The following is a 20,546-nucleotide window of genomic DNA, read 5'->3' on the forward strand; positions in this document are numbered from 1 at the left end:
CACTTTGGTCACAAACCCTGAAAGCATTTCCATTGAAGAACCCAACACTGGTTTGTCTTCCTCTTTATTTGCATCTCGGCTCTGGAGGTGCCCTGCACTCCTTAGCTCTGCAGAGGAAGAGGCCGGGTCCAGGTTCTGTGTTAAGACCTGATCAGTGGCCTTTTCTAATGGTAAGTTCACTTGGTCACTACTAAATCTTTCGTTTTGGCGGTGGTTAGTACAAGTGTCTAAATTGTTGAGCTTTTCAGTCAAATGGCTATCATGTAAAAAAGACCTGTCCAAGGAACCACTGGGCAAGTCTTCCTGTATGAAAGCCTCTTCTTCATGAGGAGCTACCCCAAGGGTCTCTGGACCAGTAAGTAGTGTTTCAGTCTGTGCCTGAAATCCTGGTGAGTGAGGAACAATGTCTTTTTGCAACTGATTCATCTGGAAATCTACTAAAGATATCCCTGGTCCATTACTAGAATCTAGTTTTCCATGACAGTCCTTCTCTACATTGAGCTCACCTGCAAGGGAGGTAACCTCAATGGTATTGCTAATGGAAACACAAGGAGACATTTGCCATTCATGAACTACTTCCTGGACTATGCCATCTCTATTGCCATTGGAACTTTCTCTAGTCATTGTACCAACCATGTCCACAAAAACACTTGGCTTCTTACAGGGCTGAGAAGTTACTGGAGCAACAGTTGAAAGGCTATGTTTTTCCCCAGAAGTCTGCTGTCGTTCATCCAAAAAGGACAAGCTGAAGAAACTAAAAGAACTATTATGAGAGGCATCCTTCTTCCTGCCTGAGTTAGTAGTAGAAAAAAGGGAAGGAAGTGTGAATATCCCTTCTGCTTGAGATTTGGTTCTTGGTAGAGTAGTAGAGGCTCTGTTCTCAGATTTTTCAGATCCAGTCAGGAAAGAAAATATACTCTTTTTGGTGGGCAACTCTGGTTGGGATGGAGATGTTGTGGCAGTTGAAAAACTCCTGTCTTTGTCAGAAAAATGATTGTGTTCATTTGAATTTCTTCTGCTCAGAGTATCAAAAGACGTTTTATTACTTCTTGAAACTCCTGTCACTGTAGACACACCACTAGTTTCTACTGAAGAATCTCTGGAAGACTCTTTGAGACAACTTGCTGAGAAAGATGGTTTTGGTAACTGGTGGATTAGGTGGTCACTGGAGGGTATCTCTTTTTCAGTTAAACTACTACCTTGGATCTCTCTAGACAATGGTTCCTTTAGCCCGCTGTCATCAATAGTAGTCTGCTTGTTCAGATTTCTAATTCGAACCTTCCCTTTAGAGGAAATTGGTGCAGCAGGAAAATTCCTAAGATCCTGGCTAGTTAGCTTTGTGGGATTAGGACTTGACTTGACCTCATCCTTAGTAGTCACTGAACAAACAGACATATTTTCAGTTGTCTGTATAGAAGATATATTGGTTTTAAAGAAATCTCCAAGGGTACCAAAAAAATTTGAAACCCCAGAAGATTCATTATTTTCTTGAGATGATATCTTTCTACTTTTATCAGCATTCTTTTCTAAGTTTGGTGATCCTTCTTTATTCTCCTGGGTTTTAAAGAGGTTCAAAAATCCAGATGCCTGTTTTTCATTTGCTATTGCACTTGAAGAGTCTTCTCCCCGAACAAAGAGTTTCAATGCACTTTTAAATAATGTTCTCTCAGACTCTTTGCAAGACCGGTCCTGGGCAAGTTCACAATTCTTGTGTTCATCTCTACTAAACTGTGATGCAAGAGGAACTGAAATAGAGTCCATTGTAATGATTTCATCATCTTCTATACCTGATTTAGCTTGAGGAGTTGTTTGGCTTACCTGGAAAACAGATTTCAACAAACTTTGTTTTTTCACATGAATGCTTTCATTCAAAGGGAATTCTTGCTTCATATTTTTAGTAAATTCTGGTCGCTGAACATTGGATACTATTTGTCTCACTGAATCCTTCTTGAAAAGATTTTCTTCCTCATTTTGGGAGTTACTCTCTAATTGCTTACTCAAGATGAATGACTGAAGACCATCATTTGTGAAATCTGCTAAGTTTAACTGCTGATCCATTTTCTGCATGGACAGAGACTCTAAGGATTCATTCTTATCAAAATTCAAATCACTTCCAACTGAAGCACCCAAAGCAGAAAATAACCTAGTCACTTTGTTCGATGATGACATCTCTTCTGTTTGCTGTGAGCTGTCAGTCATATTTTCAGGATGAACTAAAAAGCCAGCTTCTTCAGAAGAAGACTGAAGCCAATGGAAACCGGAAAGGTGAACTAATGAGTCCTTAGCTAAAGTCTGGGTCTTATCTCCCTCTATAATTTGATTTTTATTTAAGATACGATCACCAATAGTTTGGGGCTGATTTCTGAGATCCAATGTATATTCTAAGGCTTCAGAACCACAGAGCCTTTCTTCAAAAGATCCAAAATCTCCTTTAAACTGTTGAGGATTATACCCTGAAAAATCTAATGGCTGATCCCTTTGGCCATAACTTGACTCTTCAAGTACTTGTGGAAAGGTTTTTAAATTTAGATACACTGATCCCTCGCTTCTTGGCAAAACTACAGATAAATCAAGAGGGTCACCAACTGGTTCCTCTTCAACATACCACAATAATTCATCTTCCTTGTCAAGTAATTTAAAACTACAGGCAGAAATAATGCTGTCATCCAACATGATATTTAATAGATCATTTGTCTGTAAATCATAATTCAAATACTCTTGATAAGAACAATCAGGTATAAATAAATATGCATACTGCCCAGTAGAATCAGTGAGGAGAGAATAGATACATTGACCATCATGAAACATGTAATATCCATAATCTCCATCCTCTGATGGCCACCACACTCCATTTTCAAGACATGACAACCATTCCTGGTATTCATAAACATTCCTGGTATTTGAAAAAACAAAGTTTTCATCCATTCTTAATGATTCTTGATCAACTCCGGGGCATGTAGTCTTCTCATCACCAGAAGAACAACTTAAGTCAATAGGCGATTCTTCTAGTGAATTCTTAGTCTCATTAATTGGAAGATGACAAGAATTTCCATATAATGAGCTAGCTGCCCACATATCAGCTCTTAATAAGTAATCTTCATTAAATGCTAACTGGTTGAACGATTCATATGGTAAGTCACACCAAATGACACTGGTTGGATTTGTTCTCCACTCCAAGATATTTGCATTTTGATCTTTTTGGCAAAAATTTATTGCTGGGTTTTCTGAGTCAGGACATAAGAAACCATCAGCAGAAGGAAATGTATTTTGATTCAACATATAATAAACTGGCTCAAGTCTTCTGGAATTTTTAGAAAAATCTTTTATATCAGAGTCCCATTCATAACAAAAAGGATTGTTCATCTCTTCAAAAGCCTGATAGTTGTTTGATTTATTAAGATTGTTAGTATTTAGTATAGATGGATTTAACTCATGTGAATTTTCACATAGTTTTACGTGAAGAACATGGTGTGATGTCTGCCTCTTAGCCAAAGATTTCTCCAAGAGGTCCTGCTGAGTGCTTGGAGCACAATGAAGTACACTGTTCTCAGAAGAGGGACAACTCTTTTCACTTTGCTGGGTTTTCCATGTAAGAGGACAATGATGATTATCAATCCAAGCATCAGATAATGGTATGTTTTCTTTAGGTAAAGATAAGAAGCTTTTTCTGAAGCCAGAAGTTTCTTGTTTTTCAGCATGGTTCCTCTGGTTCTCAGAAGTCACACATGAAGTAACAGGGATCTCACTCAAGGATAAATGCTTATTTCCATTCAAATTCTTTATGCCATCTAAAGACATGGACTTTGCTTCATGTGGTTTACAATCAGTCATACTGCTATTGGATATCCAGTTAAATATTCCAGAGAGTAAGCTTGGGGTATTATTCTTGTGATGAGAGTCATCATTTTTCAAATTTAGTTCTTGTTGATTAGACAAGTTTTCAAGAGAAGAAAAGCTGTTAAACAGGCCAGAAAGGAAGCCTCCCTGGGTTCTTTTCTTAGAAGCTTTATCTGCTAGTTTGTCTTCACTAATTTCATTAACCAAGGTGGATTCTGAAATGGTAGAAGTAAATGCTGGTGAAGAGTCTGATACTGTTAAGGATGTCACTTGTTTAAGAGTCTCACTTTCTCCTGAAGAGTCTGAAGGTATACGCTCTTTGGACACAACCCCAGGGATGGCTAAGGTATCTCTTTCACGGTTCTCTACCGCTGTGTGGTCACTCGAATTTAATTCCTCTACATTCCCAAATTTCCCAAGATCATTGTTAATATTTGGAACTGAATCAGACTTTATTTTATTAAGTGTGGCATCTTCAGAACAATTTATTTGGTCATTCTTTTTAAATGTCTCTGTATCACCAAATTTCCCTAGATTATTATGAATATTTGGAACTGAACTAGATCTTATTGAACTAAGTTTGACATTTTCATGGCAGTTTCTTTGGATCTCTTCATCAGTGGTTATTGCTGAGTCATAAGAACTCTGGTCATTGACAGTGATATTTCTGTCAGTAAAGGGAAATTTAAACAAAGGAAAAATGCTTCCTTTCTCTCTTTCTTTCTCTCTTCCTTTCTGCTGCTTTTCAGAATGACTAAGAACTCTGAAAAATGGAATATGTAGTTTTCCACTCAAGGAAAAGGAATGCCCCTCTTTCTTAGGGGCACTTTCCCAACCATCTTCCTCCAACTGGTGAATTTTCATACATTCTGATAAAGTTTCCTTTGAATAGGTCTCAGGGGAAGTGAGCACAAACTGGCTGAAGGACTTTCTGAGTGGCTCAAGGAAATCATCATCACTAGTAACTCTGTCCCCCTCTGATGGCTTTGAAGAAGCCTCTTTATTTGCAGTTTTATTGCTAGCTATACAAGGATGTCCTTGACTATCTTTGGGACAAATTTTTGGTTGATCTGGTAAGACAGACATATCTATACAGGCTTTTCCTCCCAACAGACTCTCAACATCATCTTTCTTATTCGCAGAATTAGCTAAGTTTGAAGGTTCATTGGCCTCTTGGGAAGACAACAGATCCTCATTTGTGGGTATTTGGGACCAGCCTGTACTTTCTCCATCAGTCATATCTAAAGAGACGATGCTACTGTGAATGGAAAGGGTGTCTTCCCTTTGATTTGACTCCAAACCACATGCAACAAAGCTTTCCTTTCTTGTTGGCTTGTTCTGGTCATCATCTTTTTTGGTTTCATCCTTTTCCAAAAAGATCTTTAATGGATTTAGCATGCTAAAAACAGACTTGATAACTGAAACCTGACTCTGTGAAGTCGAATCCCGTCCAACAGTTTCTGTTGCATCCTGAAAAGAGAAACTTGCAGTTTTACTGCCTGTGTGCTCATTTTCAGGGGTTTTGTCATGGCTGCTAAAATCCTTACTATCAACTGTTTGAGAGGATAAAGGAGATTGCATAGGAAGATCCTTCTCCAATAGTGACTTGGCTCTGGGTCTAGATCCCGAATTAACTGTCTCTATTTGATTAAGAGTTTCTGTTTTCTCTGGAACTAAATAAACCGGCTTTTCCACAGAGGTTGTTAGATGCCTTTTGCCTGAACCCACCTTTTCTGAGAGCGAATTGAACAAAGAACCAACAGCATATTTCACTTCATTCAGCTCAGGGAAAGAGATGGCCTTGTCTTTGTCATTCTTGATAATGGTTAAAGGTGGTAGTTGATCCCCAGCCATTTTCTGTTCTGCATTATCAACAGTACTATTGTGTTTAAGTGTTTTTTCAGTTTTTGAAAGGTAACTAAATCTATTAATCTCCTCTTCCTTCTCTGCTAAATATTCTGACACTGTTTCTACCAAATACTGAAGCTCATCCATTGTATCTCTATAGTCCTCCTTGGGTTCCTCAATAGAGGAAGGGGTCATCTCTTCCACGGGGCACCCAGACAGATCTCCAAGTATGTTTGCATCACAATTCATCCTTTGTAATGGGATTGCTGGATTCGCTACACAATATTCTTCAGGAAAACCTCCAAAATGATGGACACTGGAAGGATGACATGTTGGTGATAGTACACCTTCCTGCTTATCAGAAATGGGGGAATCCAGAAGTTCATCAGAAGTACTGCTAGTAGAATCTTCAAGAACATCTAAGGGAGTGAAATTGGTAACATGATGATTTAAGCGAGATGACTTTTCACAGTTCTTTAAACAACTTGGAAGATCATAATCATGACTTTCCAACTTAGTGGTCCACAGGCCACTCTTGACCACAAATCCATCTTTGTAGGGATGCAAAACTGGGTAAATTTGTTTCTTCTTTTCAATGTGGCAACGGTTACAATTTTCAGTGTTAAGATATGTACTTTTGAAGCTAGTCTTACTTCCTGATCTATCAGCATACTGTCTTCTTTCATTGTCTTCAAAATGACTAGGTTTCTTTTTCCTTCGCCTATCTATTGTATCATATTTCTGAGGATATCTGGAGTTAATAGATTTTTCAAACTTAAAGGCAGTAGAGAATTCTGCTTCCTGGCTCTGAAACGGTATCTTTTTCCAATTCTTGTACTTTGGTTGTACCTGTTGGCTGTAACATTTATCAGTTTTTGAAAGAGTTCTAATTTCTTTTACCTCTGCTTCTTTTATGTTACTGTTTTCTAGGAACTCTTGTGATATTTTCCCCTCTATTTCCTCATCTGTATCTTCTTGCTCTTCATAGTCAACACCAGAGAAAGCTGAAATAATCCTAATTTTGTCATTTTTAGCCTGCAAGCCTTGTCTGATGTAAAGGGATAAAATTGAAGGAACAGAAGGCAAAGAATAAAGGAAAAACAGGGAAAAGAAATAAATTGAAAGATTTAGTGCTTGTTCAATGGGAAAATTAAAATTAGTAAAATCGTCGATTTGATAAAAACCATTCAGGCAGAAAAAATGTAAGAAAATTCACGTTCTTAAATCAATATTATAGCAATGTAGTCAAATAGCTTTTCTACATCAGAAAAAGCTATAACAACTTTAAAATACTTCACTTGCTACCATGAGCTTTTTATTTTCTAAGAAATAAAACAAACAAAATGAACATGTTTCATCAATATTTAGAATGAATTTGCAAAGCCAAAGTTTAGAACTGTTAAGCATTCCACGAAAATATGTCAAGGAATTTCAAGAAACCTAAATTTGCTGATGAATTTGGGTCTGGAAAGAAGCCAAGCTGTTAACTTGCTGAAAGTTATATTTGAGGCAGTATAGCCAAGAATATGATCAAACATATTTCTTTTAAGGAGAAAACAATATATATACAAAATGAATATAATCTTTGACTATCTTAGAAGTCAAATATTGTTACAGTACCAAAAAAGGACAAATCTTTTAAAGCATTATAGGGGCCAGCCCCATGGCTGAGTGGTTAAGCTCACACACTGCGCTTTGGCAGCTCAGGGTTTGGCCGATTTGGATCCTGGTTGCGGACATGGCACTGCTCATCAGGACATGCTAAGGCGGTGTCCCACACGCCACAATTAGAAGCACCCACAACTAGAATACGCCACTATGTACTGAGAGGCTTTGGGGAGAAGAAGAAAAAAAATTTTTTTTAATGAAAAAAAGAATAAAGCATTATAATTTGTTCTTCTAAAAGAAATCTAAAGGCTATACGCACTGAGGACCACAGTGAAATGAAAATCTCTTCCTATACTGATTATAACAGCAGAAGTTACACATCTGACTTATCAATGAGTACAGAAGACAGCTGAACTTTGGTAGGTTACAGACTGCCTACCTCCCGTGTCCAGCAGGGACTATAGAGACGGCATGCAGACAAGGAGTTTGCAAACTCAGTGTGTTCTTTTACAGATCTAACATCCAGTAGCATTTATTTAAGAAACAGAAACAAGATCAAAGTGCTCACTTTGTCACTATAAATCTTTTAAGAGTGAGACCAGTATTCTTTTGATCCCTCTCAATACTCGAGATACTCTGACTACATAGTATCTAACAAAGTCCAATTCTATTGTCCAACCTCAAATTACACATTTTTATACAATTTACATAAATTTCTAGTTATTCTGGACTCATTAGGCAGAAGGCCATTTGACTGAGTGAGGAAATCCAATTTAACACAAATTTTTTTATATGTAGTTTCATTACTCTCCAATATCCTCAAAAACTCGAACTAAACTAACTCCAGCCCGTAAGAACCTTTTAGAGTTCCAAATTAAACCACTAGGTAGCCACGGCTGCAGTGAATGAAGCTGTTTATTTTTACACTTCTAATCTACTGGAATACGGGTGTTCCTTGTATTATTTCTCTAAATTTTAAGTATAAATCTTTTTTTAAAGTTGGGGGAAGGGGGAGTAGTATATATGTATGAATTTGCTTTTATACTCATAAATATATGACAATCTCGTATAGAAGGATACATAAGAAATAAGTGTGGTGAGAACTAGGAGACTGGATGGGGACGGGGCGGAGGACAACAGGTGTTGAGCGGGAGGTTCTTTATCTTTTTTTTTTTTTTTAAAAGATTGGCATTTGAGTTAACAACTATTGCCAATCTTCTTTTTTATTTTCTGCTTTCTCTCGCCAAATCTCCCCAGTACATAGTTGTATATTTTAGTTGTGGGTCCTTCTAGTTGTGGCATGTGGGACGCTGCCTCAGTGTGGCCTAAAGAGCGGTGCCATGTCCACGCCCAGGATCCAAACCAGCGAAACCCTGGGCCACCAAAGCGGAGCATGGAACTTAACCACTCGGCCATGGAGTTGGCCCCTACCTTTAGGTTTTTTGAACCACGTAAATCTTTTATACACTTAAGAAATCAATAAAACAAAATTTGTAAAAAGTTCCAGCAAAAGTACTGAATCTGCTATGGAGAGATCACACTGGTTTTCTTCTGAAGTTTCCAGGGAAATATTCAGGTAGGAAGGATTATCCAAACATTTAACATCCATGATTTTCTTTTTTAATCTTGGTGAAAGATGTATCAAAATCACTGGGCTGGGCAGAGAATTGAGTAGATCTTTCTCAGCCATCCACCCCAAATGGGCATGCTATCACCAGCTGAGAATCATTGACCATAAAGAGAAATATTACTGATGGAAATATATAAACAGGAATGTGTGAAAGAGAAAAAAAAGACTGAGAATCTACACAAAATGGCTGTAGCTCGCCCCATCACACTGCTATACTTCCACTATCACCTCAGGTTAGAGCACCCACATGTTGTCAGTTGCATCCTGAAAACTGCATGTTAGGAAGAAGAAGCGCTTAGTTTCCATACATACCTGAGGGCCCGCCGTTCTGGATAATCGAGGTCATAACTTTGCATAGAGTCATTGCAAGAGTCCCGGGAACTGCCCTGAAGTAGCAGCTGCTGTGGCAATCGCACAGCCACAGGGAACTGGTGCACAGAAGCATTGGGCTGGGAAGTTGTATGATAAGGAGGTGGGATGCTATTGCTGGTCTCGCTGCGATAGTCACTATCTCGGTCATCAACGGCACTGTCAGGATCTTCAAAAGCTGTGGAATAAGCACAATCAATCAAAGCACCCCAGCTTTATTTAGTTCTTCAGGATTTTTTTCTGCTTCTAACTTAGGTAACCACAAGCCTGGACCTTGAGAATAAGAGCAAGCTGAGCTGCACATGAGCCCTGCAACCTCAAAGCCATGTGCAGAGTTGTCTCAATGCCCACAGGCCTCTCTCCTTACCAAATGAGGTAAGACTCTTCATTTAATTTCAGTGCTGATTCTCAGAGGAGTTCCAAGCTGCATTTTCCCAATGCAGAACTCTCTGGAACTCTGCTTCTCTTCCCACTTTCTAACTACACACAAATGTTTTCTTCCACCTACATGCCTTCTCACAGGTACTGTGTGTCCAATACACACACACAGCCATTCATAGACAGATTCTGGTCCTCTTTTGCTGTTGTTAGTGCCTTCACATGGATTCTGACTCCTAGCGATCTTGTGGACAGCAGAGTGGAACCCTGTCTGGTCTTTTTGTGCCATCCTCTCACCTTCCAGCGCTATATCAGACAACGTTCTGCTGCTATTCATAGGGTTTTCACGGCCAATTTTTTCAGAAGTGATTGGTCAGGTCCTTCTTCCTAGTCTGTCTTAGTCTGGAAGCTCCTCTGAAACATGTCCACCATGGTGACCCTGCTGGTATTTGAAATATTGGTGGCATAGCTTTCAGCATCACAGCAACACACAGCCGCCAAAGTATGACAACCTACAGATGGGTGGTGTACTTCACTAAGCAGGAAACAAACTCAGGCTGTGGTGGCAACGAACCTTAACCACTAGACCACCAGGGCTGGTTTCTGGGCCTCTACTATTATCAAAATGGGGCAAGAGGGAAATATAGTTTTTCCATATCTTAGAAAAGAGAAATTTTTGTTTAAAGTTGGTTTGGTGTTTTCACACTTTAAAAATATATGGCTGAACAAAATAGGCAGGTCCAACATCAGAAGCTGGTCCAGGAAATCAGGAAGGTCAGAACCAAGGCTTAGGAGTCAAGGCAAAAGCCCTAGAGGCAGCTGAGAGCAGCAGCAGTCTTACTGTCTTGCTACAACATCGGGGTTTTCTATCAGGAATTTTCTAATTCCTGTCAAGCACCTACACCCTGGACTCAGACTTCCCATCTAAAGCCTAGGCTGAAGGAGAAGAGGAAAACATAGGCACTGCCAATGGGATCTTGCTGACAATGCAGACAAGTTCATCTAACAGCAGTGACTACAATTTTATAAAATTATTTCTGCTTTTCAGGCCCGCATCTGACTGGCTAGGTTTTTTCCCCTCGATGTTAGCTAAAATGACCACAGTTACAAATCCTGCTCCAAGCAGTAATAAAAATATCCAACACCGTGCTTGGAAAGGGAGCTCAGCCTAAGAGCGCTTTGTAGTTTATTTTATCAAGAAGCCATTTCTGATACCATCCGCATATGTGTATAATTAACAAGGTCCCATATGTTCTTTCTTGCCAAGTTCCATTTGGCTCACAATGAGGAAAAGGAACATTCACCATCCTAAAATGGAGATACTTTTAGCAGTTGACGGACTTCTCATATTGGTAATTTTTAAAATCTTGGTAGTGGTGTGGGCAGTGGAAGCCTCCTGAAGACCGTAAGATGAGGCTTTTACAACTGCCCATGGAGGAGTTAAGAAATTGCATCCATGCAGTGGAGACAGAAAACATTAATGAATTAGAAGAAAATAATCCAGACAGAAAGGATAAAACCTGGGGACAAATGGAAGGTAACAGGGAAATGACCCTTTGGCTTCTACGTTAGATGGCCTGTAGCTAATAATTCCACTAAAAAAGACGGGGGCACAAACGTGGGTTTTACAATCAAGGAAGAAAATTTGAACGTTGGATTCTAGACAATACTTCTGGGCACAGCTGGGAGTAGGGGTAAGAAGATCTTACGAGCTTTTCCCATTTGAGTTTACAGCAACAACATGAGGTTAGGGAAAGGCGTAAGGAGGAGATCTAACAACATTTGACTTTAAGGCAACATGTGAACATAAGGAAAGAAGAGGAGAGTGATCAAGAACTCCAGGGGAAAAACCCAGTTGAGAAAGAGGCTAACCTTCAAATGGTGAGGAACAATATTAGTCAAACAACAGGGAAGGCAAAGCACTCTGCTTACAAAGCATTCTGATCACACATTAGGAAAAAGAGACTTTGGAGGCACTGGTTTTAGACTTTGATGCATTTGTTGTTCTGAAAACTAGAAACAAAGGATCAAGGGACAAAAGCCAGTACGCCTTTCAGACTTCATTCTTTCTGAACCCACAGAAGGAGTAAGTGTGAAGAAGTCAGTGCTGGATTATTCATGCATACAGATGAGGAGACAGAGGCAACAAGGAAACAAGCTAGACGTCTACTTAAATTCCAACAGGAGAAGTATTAGCACATAAGCAAGAAAACCAAGACTGAGTCTCCAATGACGGAGCAGAGATAGACAATCCTATTGATTATGAGGCCAAAAGCGCAGCTCAGCCAGAGTTAGGAACCCATGATCCAGAGCTAGAAACTACACAGATGGACCCTTAGTTTCTCACTGCATCTGACCTATTACTCCTAAATAACACTCTGCTTTTTTATTTTGCTAGGCTAAAGGGAGGAATACTCCAAAACTTTCTTAAAGGCTGACAACATTCCTATACTAAAAAAATAAAGGGCAGGGGCCAGCCCCGTGGCCGAGTGGTTAAGTGCGCACACTGTGCTTCGGCGGCCCAGGGTTTCACCAGTTCGGATCCTGGGTACAGACATGGCACCGCTCATCAGGCCAGGCTGAGGCGGCGTCCCATGTGCTACAACTAGAAGGACCCACAACTAAAATATACAACTATGTACTGGGGGGCTTTGGAGAGAAGAAGGGAAAATTTTAAAAATAAAAAAAATCTTTAAAAAAAAAAAAAAAGAAAGAAAGAAAGGGAAAATATTAAGAAACAAAGTGTCGGGGCTGGCCCGGTGGCCGAGTGGTTAAGTTCGCGCACTCCGCTGCAGACGGCCCAGTGTTTTGTTGGTTCGAACCCTGGGCACGGACATGGCACTGCTCATCAAGCCATGCTGAGGCAGCGGCCCACATGCCACAACTAAAAGGACCCACAGTGAAGAAGATACAACTATGTACCGGGGGGCTTTGGGGAGAAAAAGGAAAAAAATAAAATCTTTAAAAAAAAAAAAAAGAAACAAAGTGTCTATGGAAAGAAGAGGATGGGAGTAGAAGAAAAGAGAATATGAAAAGTAGGAGGGGACAGGAAAAAGGACATACAAGGAAGTGAGATGAGACAAAGACACAGGCAAAGGGCAAAGGCCTGGGCTTCTCTCCCTACACTACCCCCAATTTCCTTAGAAAGTAAATCTCCTGGCACTAAGGAGGCTGATTAAAAACTAAAAAGGGAGGTTAAGGAGAAAATGTGAATGAAAGAATTGTGCTTTTATTGTGGCAATGATGATCTCTTACTGGTTCTACCCAACCGCACCATTTAGGCTACAACAGAAAACTCCTGGCTTCACTGAGAGAGAAGCTGAGTGCACGTTTGGTTACTCAGCCTAAGGAGGGCTTGTGAGCTAGTCTGAGGGCAAAAGTTGAAAAGTCCCTGGAAAATTAAAAGGCTGGGAAAATTTACTCTTTCAAATGTTTATTGAGTGCCTACAAGTGCAAGGATAAACAGTACAGAAGATTCAAAGTATAAAATCAGTCTAAAATGGGAGAGAAAATATGGATACAAATACAAATACAAGGAAGTAACTATCCTAAGAAGAGTACAAACCAAATGCTCTATGAGTCGAAGATAAGGTCACTTCCTGTTAGGGTGAGCAGGGAAAGCTTTATGGAGGGGATGACTTTAAAGACTGGTGGGTTTTCAACAGGTGAAGATTGGAGGGGGAGGGGAAATAACTTCTAGAATCTGGATAAAAGCAAAGCCATGAGGAAAAGCCGAATGGTGGGAAAGACTACATATATTTTCAAGAAAGATTTTGTAGCTCATTTGGCAGGTACATAAAATGACATGGAAGGGAATGATAGAAAACAAAGCTGAAGAAACAGTCTGGGGAAAGTAACCTAATCCTGGGCAAAGACAGGCCCCCGGGACAGAGGAGGCACTCAAACCAAACGGGATGGAATATTGAGCAGTGAGGCTCTCTGCTACATGGTACTCCTGGACTGAGTCCCTGACTCTAAATCCAGAGTACAGGCATAACGTTATCAGCTGGAGAAAAAAGGAAAGAGAATTCAAACCTTGTTTTCCATGGCTTGGTTACTTTCTTCTACATGAAAACCTTAAAGTTATCTGAGCTCTCTGAGGCCGCCTTTGAGCAATTCCGTAGTGGAAATACTCAGGATTCAAACCACAAGTACATGCTCCTTGAGAAATTCCAGTGAAAGGACAAAATTTGGCCCCTCTTAGTAGCTACTGGATACCTAATCGCTGGGACTCAACCAAACCCCGTCAGATAGGTAACACAGCCAGCACTGTCAGCCTAGCGCTGCGTATCTTTCTCGAAAGAACTGGCTGCCTATTCTTCAAGCTCTAGAACTAAGTTGGCCTCTGGCCTAGCTGGGCTGCTTCCAGGAAATCAAACCATGACCTGAGCCTCTCATTCACTTCACAAAACCAATGACCTCTCCCAGAATGAAACTTTGTCCTTCTAGTCATTGCACTCCTTAGCCAAGAGACCAAAGGAGAGGGTTTTCTACGCTAGGGGGCTGATGGTACTACTTGTCTGTGGGGAAGAAAAATCAGGAGATCCTATCAGGATTATAACTGGGACTTTGGTTTGACACTTATCTCACACACACACACACACACACACACAAAGTCTTCAAGAAACTAGACTGAAAGGATATAACATTCCACCACAGGTACTATCTCCTGAGATTAACTAGGGGAGGCAAGGGGAATGGAATTATATACAGTCGTATGCATGAATATCCAGCTTCATAGTTCAGAGGGACTATGTTAATGGGTAAGATCAAGAAAATTATAAGGAATTCAAATTCTTACGTACTCTGCTGCTCTCCCCAGCGCAAATAGGTCCAGTGACCTAAGAAAACCACAGGTGGTAGCAAAGAAGAGTGACAGAGACAATTTCAGGAAAATTTCAAGTCATTTCCCCATCCCACCAATTATTATATACCTTACCTTACTTGAGTCTACCCTACTTGTATTCCACTAATTTTACATAACATGTAGAGAGCATCTCCCTTCTTCCAAGCATCAGACAAATCTACAAAGTACTTTTGCTCTCTGCTATTCTCTACATAGAGAATAACAAAAAACTACTGCTCCCATACTCTTTTAAACCTGCTTCTGGCCTAGGTCTCTCTCAGAAGAACACCATTTCAGAGATGATATACCTTTCCTTATTCAAAATGAGAAAAGTTCGACCTGCCTCTAAGAAACCCTTCCTCATCTCTGTGTTCAAACCTGAGGCTACCACAGTATATCCACGAGAAGCTCAGACCCGACATACTGGGAAAGAGTGATGTCCTTGTCTGAAAGCAATGATGTCCAATTTTGCTGCTCTCTATTGAAAGCTAAAAGGCCAAAGAATGGCATTAATCTCCAATCTTCCAATATGTAATAAAACACTGTAGCTTGTTGGATGCTCAGAGATAGCCATTTTTTTCTGAACTGCCTATAAATTTTTAATAAAATCCATTAAATCACAGAAGCTTTGAATGACAGAGGAAAACCGAAAACATTTTCTACTCATTTTTCAAAATAAAAAATTCAATATTAATTCAATTTAAATCCTATCCCACACCCAAACTGAATTTGAGGCAACTAATGTGACAAAGAAATCACTAAAAATAGGCCTTTTTCTCAAGCAACAAGGAGCAATTAAGCTTCATAGTTAAGAATATGGGCATTGAAGTCAAAGCTAAGTTCTGCTGGCTTTGCCACATCCTAGCTATATGATCTTGAAAAAGTTATTATAGATGTTTCTTCAACTGTAATATGAGAATAATGATAGTAGGAGTCTCGCTGGTTACTATAAGAGTTATAAGGGGAAATGCAGGTAAAGTGCTTAGCACAGGTCTCCGGAACATGGGAGCAACAGCATTTCTTGTTGTTTTGTCACATTGCCAGGTTTTTGCTTGCCTTATAGGTTCCTAATAAAGAGGTGGCAGAAAGATCAGCATACTCTGACATCCTAATGTCTAGTAAAGGATTGTCAACATCTGGGTTAGAGTGCCCTCAGTTCTGAGGGTGTGGCTCCCTTGAAAGTTTGCCATAAGACTCAAAATTCTGTAAGCATCGAACAGATTCCAATGCAGGCCGGTTTGAACAGATGCCAATGCAGGCTGGTTTCATCACCTGAGCTAACTCCCAATCCTGGGGATATGGGACTACTAATTAGTCACAGGCTGTTCATTTTAATTATGCACTGAGAGTCAATTTTCCTCCTATGTACTTACCCTCTTTCTGCCACCTATGTCTCTTCTTCTCACCCCTCAGAAAGGATATGTTGGTTTAGTGTGCCATTTTTTAAATTTTAGTAATTTATTTATCTTTCCAGCCATGGGGGAGAGGAGGTTTAGAAGAAAATTATCCCAGGCTATAGCACGGTTGCCATAGCAACTGCTAGAGGGTAACTATGTTGTTTCTTTTAAAAGAAAACTGAAAAATGATCACATACAACTTCAGAACATGTCTATCAATCTAGATTGCTCCAGGCAAGTGATAATGATGTTTCTCAATGAAACTCTGGGCCCAAAGAAGGCTCTCCGTACAGGACACTGCCTCATCCTTGAATGCTCCACAGTCCTGCACAGCAGTTTTCTTGTACATGGTAAGCTCAATAAATATTTATTGACTGAATAAATCTAACAAATTATCTGATCCCATGCATTGGGTCCATCCCTAACTCATGAAAATAACAACAGTTATGCTCTCTGACTGACCAGTTCTCTATTCTCACTTCAGCCTGGTACCATTATAAGAGACATGATACCAGTTTAGTCAAGCAAGCTTCCTTCCCCAGCCCAAAAATGCACTAAAACATCTCACTAGCCAACAGAACAATTACTGAGAATAGGCAGGTTTTGCTAGGCATAAGTACCAAGAAAGGGAGGCGGGAAATGTTCCAGGAAAAGGAGATTACATATGCAAAGGCACATTCAGTGAACTGAAAACAGTTCTAGCATATCTGAGTGAGAGACTAGGGTTATAAAAGATCAAAATAGTCTAAGTAATGTTTAGGAATTTAGTAATATTAGGAAATTGGAATTATCTGGAGGGTAATACAGAGCTATTACAGCTCTTAAGAAGAAGAGAGACAGGATCAAATTTGTCATTTTAGAAAGACAACAGTGCTCTGTACAGTATGACCAACAGTTGGCAGGGTAAGAGGACTGGTGTGAGGGAGGCTGGTCAGGAGGCTACTGCACCGACCTGATGATGGCTTGAACTAGGGAAGTGCCAGAGGGAGTGAAGTAGATGCATTCATCAGATATTTTGGAGGTAAAATCAACAGGGTTTAATACGTAACTGAATGTGGGAAGTGAGGAGAAATAAGGACTAAATAATATTGCCTAGGTTTTTAGCTTGAGCTACTGGGTGGATATGATATCATTCATTAAGAGAGATATAAAAGAGGGACAGGTTGAGGGAGTTGATGAATTCAATGTTAGATATATTGAATTTGAGCTATCTATTGGACATCTCAAATGAGCATTTCTGGATATATGAGTGGAGCTGAGAAAAGAGATGTGGAGAAGACTTAGAAGTTTCTAGAATACAAGCTCCCATGAGGAGAGGGATTCTTCTGCTTTGTTCTTTGCTCTATCTTCAATGCTTAAATAGTGCCTGGAACAAAGCAGAAGCTCAACAAATACTTGTAAATGAACAGATAAAAATAAAAATGTAAGTAAATAAGAATAAGGCAGAGAGTACAGGATAAGGAAAAAGAAATACTATATAAAAGGGCCCCCTAAGAACCTAAGGAAAAGACACATTCAAAAAGACAAATTTTTTTAAAAATTGACAATACAAAGTGTTGGTAAGGCTGTGGAGTAACTGGAATACTCATACATTGTTGGCAAGAAAGCAAAATGTCAGACCACCTTGGAAAACAAGCTGGGCATTTCTTATAAACTTATACACACAAAACACAACCCAGCAAGTCCCTGCCTATATGTTTACCCAAGAGAAATAAAAGCATATTCACACAAAATCCTGTACCTGAATGTTTACAGTTGCTTAATTCATATTCACTAAAAATCAGAAACATAAGTGACCTTCAACTGATGAATAAGAAACTGCAGTATATCCATACAGTAGAGTACTACTCCGGGATAAAAAGAAATGAACTACTGACACAGAGATGAATCTCAACTGCATTACGATAAGTGAAACAAGCCAGACTCAAAAAGCTACATACTATATAATTTCATTTATACAACCTTCTGGAAAAGGCAATACCAGAGGGACAGAAAACAGATGAGTGGTTTTCACGGGCCAGGAGTGGGAGAGGTTGACTACAAAGGGGTTTAGGGAATTTTCAGGATTGATGGAACTGTTCTATTTCCTGACTATGCTTGTGGTTACATGATGCACATGTTTGCCAAAACTTGTTCAGGCTATACACTAAAAGGGAGAATTTTGGGGGCCGGCCGAGTGGTGCAGCGGTTAAATGCGTACATTCCACTTCTTGGTGGCCCGGGGTTCACCGGTTTGGATCCCGGGTGCTGACATGGCACCACTTGGCAGGCCATGCTGTGGTAGATGTCCCACATATAAAGTGCAGGAAGATGGGCACGGATGTTAGCTCAGGGCCAGGCCTCCTCTGCAAAAAAGAGGAGAACTGGCAGTAGTTAGCTCAGGGCTAATGTTCCTCAAAAAAAAGGGGAGAATTTTACTATATGAAAATTACACCTTAATAAATCTGACTTAAAAAAAATAAGAGTCTATGAAGGAGCCTGTGAAGAAGCCAGAAAGGAAGAAAACCACGGCAATGTGGTCCCTAAAGTCAGGAAAGACAAAGTTTCAAGGAGAGAGTGAACAAGAAGTATTAAGTGCTACGAGTAGTGTAAATAAATCTGAGAAAGGCCTACTGGATTTAGAAACAAAGAGATTATCAGTAACTTTAATGACAGAAATTTTAATGAATGAAAGGTAGAGTACAGATTGTTCAGAAGCAAAGAGAAGTACATGCAATGGAATATGGAGAATCAAGAGATTCCACAATTCATACAGTAAAATGTTGAATGTGAGCAAGGTGGAGGGTACTGCTTATCACAGGATGCCAGAGAGGAAGAAAGCAGGGAAAAGACAATGGCCAAATGTGTTACAGAAAAAACTCTCAGTACACTAAGAGATTAGAAAACCAGCACCATTCTCAAATTGGGCATGCACACATACCAAATGGGTGTCAAACTGACAATTTCAATGAGCATGCCAATGGTTCCCACGTCCTAGAGCCTCAAACCTCTTCAGCTCACATACTTAACAAAGGAATAACTAATTACCCTCTAGCTCAGCAGCACCTCATGCTAAGAGTCAGGCAGTCTAGAAAACTAGAGCCTCCACTGGCAATGATACTGTATTTACAATTTTACTAGCTCTCCTCAGATGTGTTAGCACACCAAGTATACCTCAACTTGAAAACCACTGAACTCCAGATACTTCAACACCAGAAACCACAGGACCATTCCTAAAATTCCTCTCCACTTTAACTCCCATGTCCAATCTGTCAACAAGCTTAGCAGTTAATTCCACTGAAGTCCCCTTCCTATTGTCCCTTCCTCCTAGGTTTCCTAGGTTTCATTGTCATTATCAAGGAACTTATTACCTCATGTCTGAATTATTACAGCAGAGTTTTGGCTAGACTTATGACCTTCTCATCTCTGTCCCATTCAATCTACTCAGCACATGGCAACTAGACTAATTTCCTAAATCCAGCTTCTAATCACATCATTAGTCTTTCCATAATTTACAATAGCTCACTCTTTATAAAACAGTGTATTTATCTTCCTGGCTTTCAAAACCCTCTATAATCTGATACCAAATAAACTTTACACCTGCTAACCAGTCCTCCACAACAAAGCCTTTGTTACCGGCAAACAAGTATTGGCACAGTTTCTATGTTTGCCTTACTCAGCAGATGGACAGAGGAATGAGCACGATTTCCCTATGTGTCCCCCAACTTCTGAAGCTGGAATGTCCTTCACTTCCACTCCTATCATGGTATAATGATTGGTATAATGGAAATGGTTTGAGTTTGGGAACCAGATAAACCTAGATTCAAAGCCATCACTTACTAGCTGTGTGACCTTAGGCTTCTTAACTTCTCTACACTTCTGTTCATCATTTATAAATGTGAAGAGTAATACCACTTACCTCTCAGATTTCATAAGTATTGAAAATCATGTATGTAGCTTTAACTATCATGTACTAGACAAATGGTAACTACTCAATAAATGTTCCCTATCCTCCCTTATATAGTTGGTACCCATTCTTAAGTTCCACTTTAACAATTCTTAAACAATGCTCAATGACTCTAGTACAGTGTCTCTGTTATCAAAATAAAAACCATCTGCCTGTTTCTTAAAAAGTTAAACATACACCTGCCCATATGATACAGCCATTCCACTCCTAGGTATTTAACCAAAAGAAATGAAAACATATGATCAGACAAATGTTCATATTATTCATGATAACTAGAAACAACCCAAATGCCTACCAATAGGTGAATGGATAAACAAAATGTGTTATATCCATATAGTAGAACACTACTCAGTAAATAAAAACAAACGAATTACTGATACACTCAACAAAATGGATGAATCTCAAAATCCGTAGGCTAAGTGAAGGGAGCTAGACACAAAAGAGTACATACTGTATGGTTCCATTTATATAAGACTCTAGAACACCAAATTTAACCTATAGTGATAGAAAGCCCATCAGCGGTTGCCTGGAGCCAGAGGCGGCTAGAAGGATGAATGCAAAGGGCATGAGGAAACATTTAGAGATCATGGAAATGCTCTACATCTTGATTGTGGTGGTAGTTTCACTGGTATATACATCTGTCAAAACTAATCAAACTGTACTTTAAATGGGTGATTCTTTTGTATG

The 20,546-nt window shown here is 39.6% G+C and overlaps 1 protein-coding gene across 13 annotated transcripts in view; it reads right to left on the reverse strand.

Annotated features, from left to right (window-relative positions):
• UNC13B (unc-13 homolog B) overlaps positions 1 to 20,546 on the reverse strand; it is a 209,262-nt gene that overhangs the window by 93,113 nt on the left and 95,603 nt on the right. For 10 of the 13 annotated variants that reach the window (XM_070519238.1, XM_070519237.1, XM_070519236.1 and 7 more), the window contains one exon: positions 9,236 to 9,470. In XM_070519238.1, coding sequence (XP_070375339.1) covers positions 9,236 to 9,470 — 235 coding nt within the window. Of the gene's footprint in view, positions 1 to 9,235; positions 9,471 to 14,475; positions 14,512 to 20,546 lie in introns of all 13 variants that reach the window. The other 3 variants (XM_044779263.2, XM_070519232.1, XM_070519231.1) reach the window with 1 other exon arrangement.

The sequence above is a fragment of the Equus asinus genome, chromosome 10 (genome assembly GCF_041296235.1).
Source record: "Equus asinus isolate D_3611 breed Donkey chromosome 10, EquAss-T2T_v2, whole genome shotgun sequence".
Classification (NCBI taxonomy): Eukaryota; Metazoa; Chordata; class Mammalia; order Perissodactyla; family Equidae; genus Equus; species Equus asinus.